General features: G+C 35.3%; 1 protein-coding gene across 1 annotated transcript; it reads left to right on the top strand.

Moving 5' to 3' along the window:
* Positions 1-1,205: 1,205 nt before the first annotated feature.
* Positions 1,206-8,672, top strand: LOC147395013 (uncharacterized). Its single transcript, XM_086453096.1, has 9 exons — positions 1,206-1,373; positions 1,469-1,845; positions 3,466-4,178; positions 4,733-4,938; positions 5,976-6,056; positions 6,155-6,241; positions 6,373-6,505; positions 6,603-6,674; positions 8,323-8,672. The coding sequence occupies exons 1-9, from the start codon at positions 1,341-1,343 to the stop codon at positions 8,517-8,519; spliced, it is 1,899 nt and encodes a 632-aa protein (XP_086309222.1). The 5' UTR covers positions 1,206-1,340; the 3' UTR covers positions 8,520-8,672.
* The last annotated feature ends 5,194 nt before the right edge of the window (positions 8,673-13,866 follow it).

Below are 13,866 nucleotides of genomic sequence, written 5' to 3'. Positions count from 1 at the left end.
ATTCAAAATCATTGATTTTTTTTTTTTCTCTAAAATCCTAGCATCTTTGATTTCTTCAACCTCAATGTTAATTTTTTTTTAATCTATTATTTTCAACCTTATTTGAAATCTTTGTAAAAAATTGTAGATTTTTTAAAAACTCAAATCTATTTCTATTTTCATAAATAATCTTAGCTTGCTTTGAGGTTTAAAGGTTGAAGTGGATAGAAGATGAGGGCAAAAATTTTACCTTGAAGATTGTAGAGACTTTTTTTTACTGATTTCACTACAAACAATTCAAACCTCATGATTATGGGCTATCTTCCTTCATGCATACCCTAAGGCACTTGTGTGGTATTTGACAAATATTCTCTGATGCTTAAATTAGAATCGAAGTTGTTGAGATACAACTCCTAATGACTTCCAAATTTTTTTTCCTTTGAGATCATTTTTCCTATTTATAGGTTCTCATCTTTTCTCCATCATCCACCCTAATATATCACCCCCATTAGGATTTATCTATTTCTAAAGAGTGATGATTTTTTGACTCCTTCACATGGCATAATCAAAATACTCTTCTGATATGGCACATTCTAGAATCATAGATCTTTTTACCTCAAGATACACAATTGCACATATTGATGGGGATATGTTTCTCGAGGTAAAACATCTATGTTTATAGCACATGCCACGCCATAAGAGTATTTTGAGTATGCCACATGGAGGAGTCAGAGTATCACGACTCATTTCTAAATCTTTCAAGTAGATAAAGGAAAGACCTCACATAAAACTATCTTTTTAAGAAGGAACGTGGTTGATATAATGAACCACTCCAAGAATCTCAGAATATCCTCCCAATTTAAACTGAAGCACTAAAGGTCTGACCTTTCTCTCCTAAGGATAAATAGACACTCATCTTACTCGATTAAGTCATGAAGATACTGAGCTTCTTGGTGTATCACATGCCTAGCTTGTATTGGAACGTTTCTATTACTCGACCATTGAATCATATCCAGACATGTGTAGGGTCCAAATTTATCCTATACAAAGATGACATGTTTTGGGAAGAGAAGGTAAACGAGTTTTTAGTTATAGATTGAAGACAAGGGCATTTAAGTCATTTTTATTAGCATACTAAGATGACGAAGTCAAGGGGCATGTCCTTAGTGTCGAACCATTGGAGTATCTCAAATATTTATCAAACACATGGAGGGGGATGGTCCAAATCACCCTAAAAATTATATATAACAGACACCACCAACAATTCTCGTGCTCTCAGCCCTGGTTGATCTCTCTCCTTCTCTCTCTCTCTCTCTCTCAGTCACACACAAACACACACACAGAGTCTGAGATCAGTAGTGATGGATAGGAGATTCAACCGAGATGTACGGAAGGTGGTGTTAATTCTCAAAAGCTCATTGAAGTTGTTAATCAAAATCTGTATGTAACTCAAGTTTCTTAATGTTGTTGCTTTTATTTTCTTTTGTAGGAAAACAGAGGGGCTATAAGCTTGCAAAAGCAAATGGTAATGGAGACGCAACCGAGTCGGCCCGAGCCAGTTCCAGACCTCACCGAGTTAATGAACGATTGGTTCTTTGGTAGTACAAATAGAGACACTAAAACTAACAACGTGTCGGGTGGAGGAGTTTTTATGGACTACGAAGAAGAGCGTAGTCCCAGTCCGAGTCCAAGAAACAGCAGTAACAGCAGGTTAACTCAGGAGTGGCTCGAGGAAGCCAAACGTATGGTGGCGTCTTCTCCTTCTCGGTGTGAATCGCCCTCTCGACTCATTGGGTCGCCCAGGTTTGCTTCAACTGGGGCGAGAGATCTCGATCGTAGAGACCCCCTCTCTAGGTCTGCCAGAAGGTACGTCATGCATTCATGCACCATGCATGCAACTTATATATATACTCCATACTAGTCTTCAATCAGGACCGTTCGATCTTAATACAAGTCATCAAGATCACGATCATGGGATTACATCAAATCATTTTGGTCGTGCGATATACTTATTGCTTCTTGAAAGTTTGAAATTTGAAGAAAAATGCTAATCTGATTATTAGGTAATTTGTGTTTTTCTTCTTATTACAACCGTTGTTTGATGGAGACCCTCAACCTGGAGTTGAGACTAGAAAAAACCAAGTTAATAACGAAAGTTCAATTCCTTGAACACATCTCCATGTGGCATCTCAAAGGGATGTCGATGGCATAATTTTAGAATGGTGTCTTGTTCCTATAGCAACATACGATGTTTACTGGCACTTTTTGGTTGGATTTAATACATATACGATGTTTACTGGCACGGTTTGTTTATGAGCCCAATGTGTTTTAAACACCACCTAATAAAACTTGCCGTGTAGACATCGTTCTAAATCCTGATTCCAAAAGATAATTTTTCACTGTTGAATTTGAGTTTGAAATTTATGAGTTTAGTTGATCATATCTTAAATCAAATTAAAATATTGTCCTAATCTTTTCATACCTAAAGTCTTAAACATAGACTTTATTTTAAATGATAATCAAAGGTCTAGGGAATTGAAATCGTATAAACTTCCCCAACTTTCCTTCAGGTTTTCACTATATTGATTCCCACCAGGTTCCATCGACAAACAACTATGAATTTTTTGTGAATGAGAGTTATGTTGTGTAAATATCTTGTATTCCGTTGTGCTACCCAGAGTTATGGGTGGGGGTGGAGCCCTCAACCTGAATTTTTTAAAGGGTATGAAAAGTGCAATCATATAATATTTTCTTAAGAGGGAGGTTTTTATTTTGAGGAGTTTTACATGTTTTGGTAACTCTTAATTGTTTATATAAATAAAAATCTCTATGACTGTAAAACTTATGATGTGATTGTCCTTATTCTTTTTCTATTTCATGGGTGTAAGTACACTGTCGAATCATGTAAATCCTTGTGTTTTGTGCGATTGTGTTGACTTTGCTATTTCGAGTTTTTCACAAGTTAAAACTTAATTAATTTCAAAACTAACTTGATCGTCGAAATATTTGTATTAAAAACCTGAAGAGAAATTGTGATAGTTTAAAGGGTTTCTTTTGCTATCTTTTCAAATAGAGCACATTGTAAGATGGAAAAAATAGTGGTGATAATATGACTCCATCACATGGCATACTCAATTGACTCTCCTAACATGGGGTGTGCCAGAACCATAGACTTTATGCCTCAAGATACAAAACTGCATATCCCCATGAATTTGTGCAATTGTGTAACCCGATGAAAGGAAATCTATGATTCTGGCACAGCCCACGTCTGGGGAGTTTATTGAGTATGTCACGTGGAGGAGTCAGAATATCATGACTCAAAAAAATAGGACAATTTGGTACATTTGGACTAGACTCAATGACAGTCAACGGTCAAAGTGTGGAAGTCTAGTTTTCTGAATCAAAGGGGATAATTCTAAAATGGTCAATTTACAAAGGAAGTAAATTAAAAGAACCCAAATTGAAACTAACTTAACTGTCAAACAGGCATAGAACTGTGGAAAGCTTTAGTGGTGAAATCCTAACGAAATCAGCAAACCACCATCGAAACAAGTCCGAAAGCTTTCAGCCACACCCAAAACCAACCATAGAGATATCCCCATCCCCTGCTTCGACGGTGCACCAATGGTTCTCCAACATCCTCAAACCCCACAACACTCCCTCTGACCTCCCCAAACAACAAAACAATCAAGACTCCTCCTCCAAATTCGATCAACCCAATTCAAACCAAGATCCAATGGTCCAGGCCAAGCCACCGAGACAACCAATCCGTAAATCCCGATTCCGTGAAGATCCTTCTACAACACAATCTGCCGCTAAACTGATAACATCAAGAAGAACCTTTAGGACTCCAACAACTCATGTGGCAGACACCAAATTACTGTCTCCACCGAAGAACCTTATTGAATCTGATCCACGAAGATCAATTTCATCGTCGACGTGCTCTGTTTCCGATAACCAAGTGTTGTCACCACCAAGGAATCTTATTGTATCGGTTCATAGAAGATCAATCTCATCCTCGACATGTTCACTCGATAAGATATCTCCAAGGCCTGATTCGAATTCAAGGTTGAAGGACGCGGGAGATGGAGTTCAAGATGTTAATAGGTTTCTCAAGGAGCAAAAGTCTGAAATTGGGAGGATTTCCAATGGAGAAATCAATGCCAAGGCAAAAATCATACTCCCAGGATCTTCGAACAGTTGAGTTTCTATTTTTTTTTTTTTTTTAAATTTCAAAATGTATCTCGGTACAAAAAATTCATGGAGTTTGTTGGAGAATGAGATGCATTGTATCATTGTTACTGCATCTCATCATAAATGGAAGACTATATGAATTAGTATCTTTTATCTTGGGATTTGGGAAGAATGAAGTTCAAGTGACTTCATTATTGTGTTGACAACCATTCATCCCAAAAGATCGATCTGAAAGGGAAGGTGCAACTATGAATAAATTGGGGTACGATACGTGAGCACGTGACACCCAGGAGTGGAGGCGAATAACACAACACTCAACATATTGTACCTCATGTCGCACTTTCCTGACATGGAAGTGTGTAAGAACCATAGATGCAATATGGTTCTTACGCACCGACTCTATTGGGAAAGATGCACTAATTCACATAGTCTTCCATTTATGATGAGATGCACTGACAATGATACAATGCATCTCATTCTCTAACAAAATATCCGTTTTTGTTAATTCTACCTTTTTTTTTCCCCCTCGTTGACGATTGGATACGGTTGGTGATTATAGGTACAAGTTCTATGGTGGCTGCTATTTGCTACGCGTGGTTGTTGGAGAAGAGGATTAAGGAGAATAAGGAGGAAGATGTTGGAAGTGGGAGTGTGGTGGTACCTGTAATGAATATGGAGAGGAGATGGATGTGGAAGAAAAGGCAGGCTGCTTGGCTCTTCCACCATGTCGGGATTGATGCTAATGCTTTGCTCTTCGCCGACGAGGTAAGTTCCCAAAAAAAAAAACTAGTTGTTATTATTAAATTGTTTACCTCGTCATGTTATATATCACAAGCTAAGATATTTTCTTGGAATAATGGTTTCTTCTTTATAAGTCGTGACAAACTATGAGTGAAAATCCCTAATATATGAGACTTATTAGACCTTTAACACATAACCCATTGTTCAATTCTATGGTAAAACCTGAAAAAGTCTTTAATGTTAGTAAGGGTATTTTTTTATTGGAAAGAAGTTAATTTTTTAGCTAAGCCAATGTGTTGAACTAGTATTCAACACTCCAACAATGAAAATAAGTTCATCGTGTTACATATATACAAGTGAAGCATGGGTGGAAGTGTTTGGAAGCTTGAAGGCGCCAACTTGCAAGTTGGTTAAAGTCTCTGAGTGTTGATACCACGACTTGGGTGCATAACCCGCCTTCACCTACTAATTCCTAACCACTATCCCACTTGCTTATTAAAGAAAAAATAAAGTGCTTGGAAGCTTCATTTAATGTAGACATGAAGAATTTTAATGCAATAAGGGATTGACCGATAAAGTGAAGCTGAAATCAAAACATAAAAACCTGAGATTGCCTTTATAATGAGGATATCTAAACATTTGTACAAATTCACTGTGATCAACTTCTTTGGAACATTCTTCTTATAGTAACATATATAATGATGAGGGTAGTCTAGACATTCTTCTCAAAATTTTACCATGGTGATCCTATTTGAGTGGTTATTCATATTGTTTGTGATTTTTGAAATTAGGATGCTTATTTATCTCAAAATTTAATGTTTTTAGGATTTTTCTAACAAATACGGCGCAAGTTTCACTTAATCCACACCTATTTAAATCCCCCCTCCCCAGTCTTCCTACATTTATGGTGACTTTTTATATGGGTGAATTATTTTGTATGACAGAAGTCTTCAAAATCGAAGAACAAGAACACAAGCTTTCATGGTCCATACATGCAATTTCCATGTAAACAATTTCGAATAGATCATTTATTTATTTATTTTACTGCAATCTGGAATCAGGTGAATTTGGAAGATCTCATGATGGGCCGCCAATTAAATATCTTGGTGATTGGACAAGATGTCCTTAAAACAAATGGCGAGGTTCGTACAAATTAATCAAAAATATTTTGAAATAAAGCTTAAACTTGATATAGCTTTTATGGGCATGAATTACTAAAAACATATTGTTGTATGTCTAGGTTGGATCCCAGTGCACCATTCTTACGGATAATTATTGTGAAGACGCTTATGATCTGCTTCAAATCCCCATTCTGAAAAAGCTTCTTGTAAATTACCAAAAACTGATATTTCTGTTGTTTTGCTTCTTAATGTTCTCTAGTAACATTCCATTTCGAAACCATGCTAGATCAATAGATTGCTTCATATATTGGCTCAGACAAGTCTTCTTGTTTGTCAGCTTGCAGGCATTCTGTTAGATACACAAAATTTAGATGCATCTACTAAGTTATCTACGAATAGAGACGCGGAGGCAGTGCAGTTGTTGTTGGTTGGCTCTGCCCCTAATTACCGAAATGCTCTTTTTGACCAATGTATGTATTTTACGCTTTTTCTATACCATCTATGAAGTAATTTGAAAATTTCTAAGCATCATGAATTGACCTAATATATGTTTTCATTTCCTCTTAGTGATGCAAGATCAGCAAGATGGTTCATTTTTAGAAGCTCTAAAAACCAGCTATGGAAAGCGTCCTAATGAGAGTAAGCTATTTTTTGTTATATTCTCATTGCATTATCAGACAATTAAGGAGAGAGACAAGGCAATGAGTGTCCAATGTGGGACTAAACTCAACACGACCCACACGTGTGGGCTGGACTGGACCAAAGCACAAGGTGATATGAACTGGGTGACCTAGAGGAAAGAAATGCCCGCTTTGATACCATGATAAGTCTGGGGGGTCCAACTCAAAACTAATTGGCAATGAGTGGAGAGGCCCAGGAGCTTATAAGGATAGAGACAAGGCAATGTGTTTTTATATGGGTGCTTTCCTTATTTTGTATAATTTAGAATCTTCAATCGAAAACAGACAGAAGTTTTAGAGATGTAGACATCAATTTCATGAAATTCATACAGTATTTTTATTACTATTGAACCATATGGAAGATTTGTAGGCTATATCTTTCATTAACATATGCTTAAATGCGAGGTTCTCCATTAACCTGGTTAAAGATTTTTCTAAACTTTAACAGGGGATAATTACTGAAAACATTTGTGCAATGTCTGGTTGGTATGAACCATTTTTTTTTGTCCGTTTTTTTCATATTTGTTCTTGTATTCAAAATGTGTTTCTGTTTTTGCTTTTAATGTTTATAGTGATGATGAAAATGGATCAATGGAGCACAAAGCTCAGACAAGTCAACAATTATCAGGCATTCTAATACATAAAATTTAGTGCATCAAAGTTATCTACAAAATAGAACACAGTCCTTTTTTTTTCCCCCCTAATTAGCGAAATGATCTTTTTGACCAATTATGCTTCACTTTTTCTTTTATTTTTTTCAAGCTCATGAATTGTTTTCTTTTGTTTTTCATTTCCTCTTAGTGATGCAAGATCAGCAAGATGGTTCATTTTAGAAGCTCTAAAAACCAGCTATGGAAAGCGTCCTAATGAGAGTAAGCTATTTTTTGTTATATTCTCATTGCATTATCAGACAATTAAGGAGAGAGACAAGGCAATGAGTGTCCAATGTGGGACTAAACTCAACACGACCCACACGTGTGGGCTGGACTGGACCAAAGCACAAGGTGATATGAACTGGGTGACCTAGAGGAAAGAAATGCCTGCTTTGATACCATGATAAGTCTGGGGGGTCCAACTCAAAACTAATTGGCAATGAGTGGAGAGGCCCAGGAGCTTATAAGGATAGAGACAAGGCAATGTGTGTCTGATGTGGGACTAAACTCAACAGTGGTTGCTTTCCATTAATTTCTTTGTTAATTAATTTAGAATCTTTTATTGTGCACCCCACTCCTTGGGTTTAAAAACATTGATTCTAAGAAGTTTTAGAGATGTAGAGCACTCAATGTGATCATGAAATCTCATACAAGTATTTTTATATACTTATTGAACCATATGGGAAAGATTTTGTAGGCTATATTCATTTCATCCTAACATACTGCATGTATATATGCTTGTATTGGTTCTCCATTTGAACCTGGTTAAAGATTTTTCTAACACTTTCAACAGGGGATAATTTACCGAATAAGCATTTGTGCAACGTGTGCGTGTGTTTGGGGCATGAACCCACTTTTTTTTTGTCCTGTTTTTTTCATATGGGTTGTTCACTTGTATTCAACAATGTGTGTTCTAGTTTGAATGGTGCATATTTACACAACTTGTGATTATAGGTGATGATGAAAATGGGGATCAAATGGAGCACAAAGTCTCAATGAGAAAACCAAGGTCCAACAATTATCAAGGAACCATTACTCCAATATCAGATAAGAATTCTAATGGTGCAAAAGGTGCAAAGATGATCACTGCGTCACCCAAATCAGGTAACACACATCCTCTTCCCTCCTTTTTTTTTCCCCTACTTTCATAGTTAGGTAGCAAGGAAGATTCTGATACTTGTCAATATGATAGCTCACAACTTATGCTTCACTTTTTCTTTTATTTTTTTCATTATGTCTCATTTGGCAATATGGTTTTCTTGTTGTTGTGTATGAGTTGTCTTATATCCTATTGTGCTACGGGCCAAAAAAATTTAGGGTTATGAAAAGGATAATCGTGTAATATTTTCTTAAGATTCTTTTTTTTTTTTTTTGGGGGGGGGGGGGGGGGGGGGGGGTTCTATTTTGGGAAGATAAACGTGTTTCAGTGACTCCCGGCTTTATAAATAGAGATCTGTAGGGCTGCAAACTTAAGAGAAAAATATGAGCAATAGTCACACATCGCCTAGATATCAAGACCTTGGTCTATATATAAACCTGGGGCAATCCTCACCTTACAAGCCGGTTTTGTGAGGATGAGTTAAGTCCATGGGCTTGCACAAAAAAGAGTGATTGGTCTGATCTGTGGACATGGGCACACTGTCGAACCATGTAAATCCTAGTGTTTATGTGTTTTTTGTCGTCTTTGCTATTTCGTTTTTTTTTTTTTCATACTTGGGGGTTTTACACTAGCATGAGAAGCAGTGGTACCTTATACTAAATGGATTGCAATATTGTTGTCATCTAGTTTTGTGGACTTACCATAGTAAGACAATAGTAAATTTTATAGCAACTTTTCCTTTCATGTATTCTCCTCAGTCCGTGGTGTTACCCTCCTCATTGTCTACAACTTATCCCAAAGCATGAATCCTTTTTCGGCATCAATGATTTTGTTTCCATATTGTGGGCTTTGACATTGTTAACCTGACTCAACTCACCTCCTTTATGTGGAATTGGGATTGGAATACAAATCTAATTACCAGACGATCAAAATGTCTCCTCAACAATTAAATTATGAAATTTAAAAAATGCAAGAATATGGCATCAAACATCCACCCCCATCATCATCGTCAAGGCGTTATCCCAAACATTAAACATCACTAAGCACTCCTAACCGTAAAAGCAATAGCACTAGACACAAATTATTTCGATTCCAATTGCAGGGAGTCAAGATCCCATACAATATCTCATTTCTATAGATAGGAACAGTGTCTACGTGGCACAAATTGATTAAGAAACAAATGCATTGGACTGCATGAATGGCTTGGGTAGGAACCTAAGGTGTTTTAAACACCAACCAAAGCATGCCTAGCATTAAGCGCTGAATTTAAGTGCTAAAAAAGTTGTTCGTTTAGATGCTGAATCATGTTGTTACACATTGTGAAACTGATAAATTGTCTTTGTTACCCTTACAATTATATTATACATTGTTTGCATGTTTTAAATGCTTATTTATTATCAAACACAATAAAATATATTATTTCTTATAAAATTAAAATACAATTTATTTTTAAATAATAAATAATACTTAAATCTTCAATTTATAAATAATAATTTCTATTTATAAAAGCCCACAAATTTCAAATTAAAAATAATAATGTCATACAAGTCACCAAAATTTGAAATCAACTTTAAAAAGAACTTAATTTTTTATGAATAATTTTCGATGGAAATGAAGGATGTGTAATTATAAAAGCACCCTATGAATTAATAAGGGCAACCCACACTATAGCCATTTTTTGTTTTGTTTTATATGGATTAAAATTTTTGGAATGACCAAATTTTTAGTGAGGATAATTTATATGGTCTAGAGATCATCCTCACCAAAAATCAGTTTATTTTGAAACTTCTAACTCGTTAAAAATAGTTTTCAAAAAAAAAAAAAATGGACAATTTACGATTCTTGAACTTGTTTTGATAGGGTTAAAAGTTTCAAGATGTGCTGATTTTTTGTGAGAATGATCTCCTCATTGTAGAGATCATCCTCACCAAAAATCAACTCATTCCAAAAATTTTAACCCATATAAGACAAAATAATTTAGCTATGGTGTGGTTTATTAATTTGTGGGGTGTCTATATACTTATCCATGGGATATAAGAGGTAATATCCTTTTAAGAATAAGGGCATAGTTGTCTATGCTCAAAAAAACAAAGGGCATACTTGTCCGTATTGAAAAAGCGAAGTGCTTACCGCTTCAGCACTTTTTTTCAGCATCAAAATAGTGCTGAATTTTTTTCACTTATTTTCAGCAATAAGCACGAGTAAACAAACGCGCTATTTTGACAAAAGTGCTGAATTTAATTTTTTTCAACAATAAGCACTGAAAAATAGCGCAAACAAACACCACCTTAGTACGGAATCACTGGGGGCAATTACCCTCCCCCGAAGATTACCTTTTAACTGGGTCTTCTCTCATAGACTAATTGGAAATGTCCTAAATATCATTTTCTTTAACTTCTAACAAAAATTTTCTGAATTTCTCTCTCAAATCATCATTTCAAGTTTTTCAATTGTACCATTAACTATAGTTTGCCTCCATTGTAAGAAAATCCTAACTCTGACCTTGACCTTGGTTTGTCAGAGGTATTAACTGATAAACTAACAATAGACTTGAACCAACTCAAATTAATTTTATAGGTAGCCCCCCCGCCCCTTCAAGAAAAAAAAAAAAAAAACTCTTTCTCTCTTCCTCAAACCTTTTGAACCAATGGGATACCATTAAAATAACAATGATTAGCCATCAACAATTAGAACAATTTATTTGATTTGAAAATTGGTGTGACATGTAAAAGTTGAAGAGATTACACCAAGCATTTATTGGTTATTAAGCTAAAAAGATTATGCCACATGTTGCAAATTGGAGAGTTGGTATCCTAGCCTCTTAAAGCACTCGAATAATCCTTGAGGCACGTGCAATCCCCTTCTCCAAACACACCAGGTAATTTCTGGGATAAATCCCCGAGGGGATGGCTTCTTAAGGGGGGAGGGATTCAAAGTCAAGACCCTTGTTTCCTGAGTTGTGGTGGTGGTGATTAAAAAAAATTCAACTTAATCCAAAGTGGTATGAATCCAACTCCAGTCTTTATCAATCATGTTTGAGAGGCAGTACTTGTGAACCAATGGGCTACAAAATACTTGTTGGTTGTATTAGAAAAATATTTGCAAGTTGAGGTCTATATTAAACAAAGTGATTGTCATTTATTGAAAATATATATCAAGTGGGTTGGCATAAGGACATAAGCAACTCTGGTTGTTTGTTTCAATCCGCAACACATCTTGATAAGGAGTGCCTCTCTTGCGTAGTCGAGTATAGCGACAAAAATCATCGACTTTGTTTAATATTGTATTTTATATGACGTTTAACATTTAAAATAGAATAATAATTTTGTGACTCCCCCTCTGATATATGCCCTCCTACCATCACAGGACCATAAATAATTTGCCTCGGGATATGAAAAATCATTAAAAAATTATTGTGTATCCCAAGGCAAATGACTACGGTTCTGTGATGGGGGTGTATGTCGAAAAGGGACATCAGATTATCACGACTCTATAAAATATATATTTTTATAGAGAAAATTATATATATTTAAATGCTCTAAGAATCCTACAAATTCTAAACCAATCAAGAACTCTCACATCCCTATGAAGTGTGTCAGACATCGAATCAAGCGGAGTCTTATTAAGATTTATTTTAATGAAAAATATTATTCATGAATATCTCAATAGGGCCTTAGTTCTTTCTCTCATTCTTGATTAGGTTCAAATAAAGTAATTAATGATTATACTTCTCCGCGATTAAATCAAACTTCTCAATTAGAATGGAAAGATAAATGAAATTAATTACAATGATTCGATCATATCCCAACTCCTGAATAATCAAAAAGATTCGAACAAAATAATTTCTTGTTCGATCAATTTCAAAGATGGGGGTTTGTAATTTGGTAGGAGTGTCAATGTGCCGGGCCCATACTTGACTTTTGGTGATTTTTGATTGGGTCCACCTAATTTATATTTGATCAAAATAAATTGGTTGCTGGGGTCCGATCTGATCCGGTCCATAGATGGCCTAAATGAAACTAAAATTGTAAGAGAAGTGAAAATTAAAGAAACTAGGACTTTTTAGAGTGGAATAAACAAGATCTCTATCAATTTTTTTTAAGACCGTTGGATTGGTGGACCCTGCTATTTATCACACTTAAGAATGCTCCAACCGATAAAGTCATGCATTTAAGATGTGTACTGAAATCATGGTCTTATGAACCCAACCAGTATTTAAGAATGTATGAAAAATGGGTAGAAAAATACAATTTTCAAATCTAGGCTTCAAGTCTCTTCACGCCCTCTAGAATACAAAATTGTGCGTACCGTGTGGGTCGGTGCACAAAACCTTGGGTTAGTCCTGTCAGATATGTTGTGTCGGACTTCAGAAGTTTCATGCAAGGTTCCCCTATTGTTGGTTCAAAACTTTTGAATTTCGATTCTGAAGTCTGAAATCTGAAACAAAACAAACGAAAATAAAACTTCTGAAATTTGAATTTAAAGGTGGACCACTTCCATTTAGACTTCAAAAGTGTTACCAAAAACACGATTAGTTAAAAATATAATATATGAAAAAGACATAACTTTGAGTTATGTTGAATTACTATAAATATTGGGAGCTAAAAGTGGGTTTGAGTCGCTTCCCCTCTTACAAGAAAGCACTTCCCAAGTCTGTTATCAAATAATAATAATTCGTCTTTGATTTAGCATTCTGACTCCTCTTTGAACTTGGCTTTTGTCTCTCTTTCTTTGTCGAGGCAAAATCTTGATAAGTACTTAGTCGAATACCCGACAAAAAACATTTAATTTACAAGAAATCTCGTAACATGTCGATCATACAACACAAAATAAAGAGTTAATCCACACCTTACATTCTTACTATCTATTTGTAGTTTGTAGGAAATTATTCGAAACTTGAAGTCCATTTTTAAAAAGTTTCAATCTATTTTTAATTTTAGGAAATCAGTTGAAAATTTAGACTCAATTGACGTGGAAGGTGCACAAAACCATAGATTTTTTCATTGTGTATCTCGAGATGGAAAGATATTACTGATTGGATTTTCAAAATTGATCCCTTGTTTGACACATTGCATCAAACTTGGTTTGAGTTAATCAAACCTTCCTTTAAAGGATTATTTTACCCTCATAGGTGACAACAGCAATAAAGAAGCCAATGGATGGTACAATGAGACATGATGCATCACCCACCTTACCTACTCACAACAATCTATTGAAATTTTAATAAATCAACCATTTGAATTATCCATCTAAGAAGGTGACCTTGTGATCAGTCAACATCATTTGATGATCAATGTTTAAAAAAAAAAAAAATCACATTCAAACATAATTTCTATATTATAATTAATGATATTCTTTGAGGTGGGCCTACTTATAATCCTTGGATGATGTGCTAAGTA

Source organism: Akebia trifoliata, chromosome 9 (genome assembly GCF_017979445.1).
Source record: "Akebia trifoliata isolate Shusen 1 chromosome 9, ASM1797944v1, whole genome shotgun sequence".
In the NCBI taxonomy this organism is placed as follows: Eukaryota; Viridiplantae; Streptophyta; class Magnoliopsida; order Ranunculales; family Lardizabalaceae; genus Akebia; species Akebia trifoliata.
This window is presented reverse-complemented; position numbering and strand designations above follow the sequence as displayed.

Bases quoted from the DNA above. Each gene is read 5' to 3' on its own strand.
- LOC147395013 (XM_086453096.1), top strand. From the start codon at position 1,341: ATGGATAGGAGATTCAACCGAGATGTACGGAAG. The intron at 1,374-1,468 runs GTGGTGTTAATT...TTTCTTTTGTAG, and splicing joins TCAACCGAGATGTACGGAAG to GAAAACAGAGGGGCTATAAG. The intron at 6,242-6,372 runs GTAAATTACCAA...CTTGTTTGTCAG, and splicing joins CCATTCTGAAAAAGCTTCTT to CTTGCAGGCATTCTGTTAGA.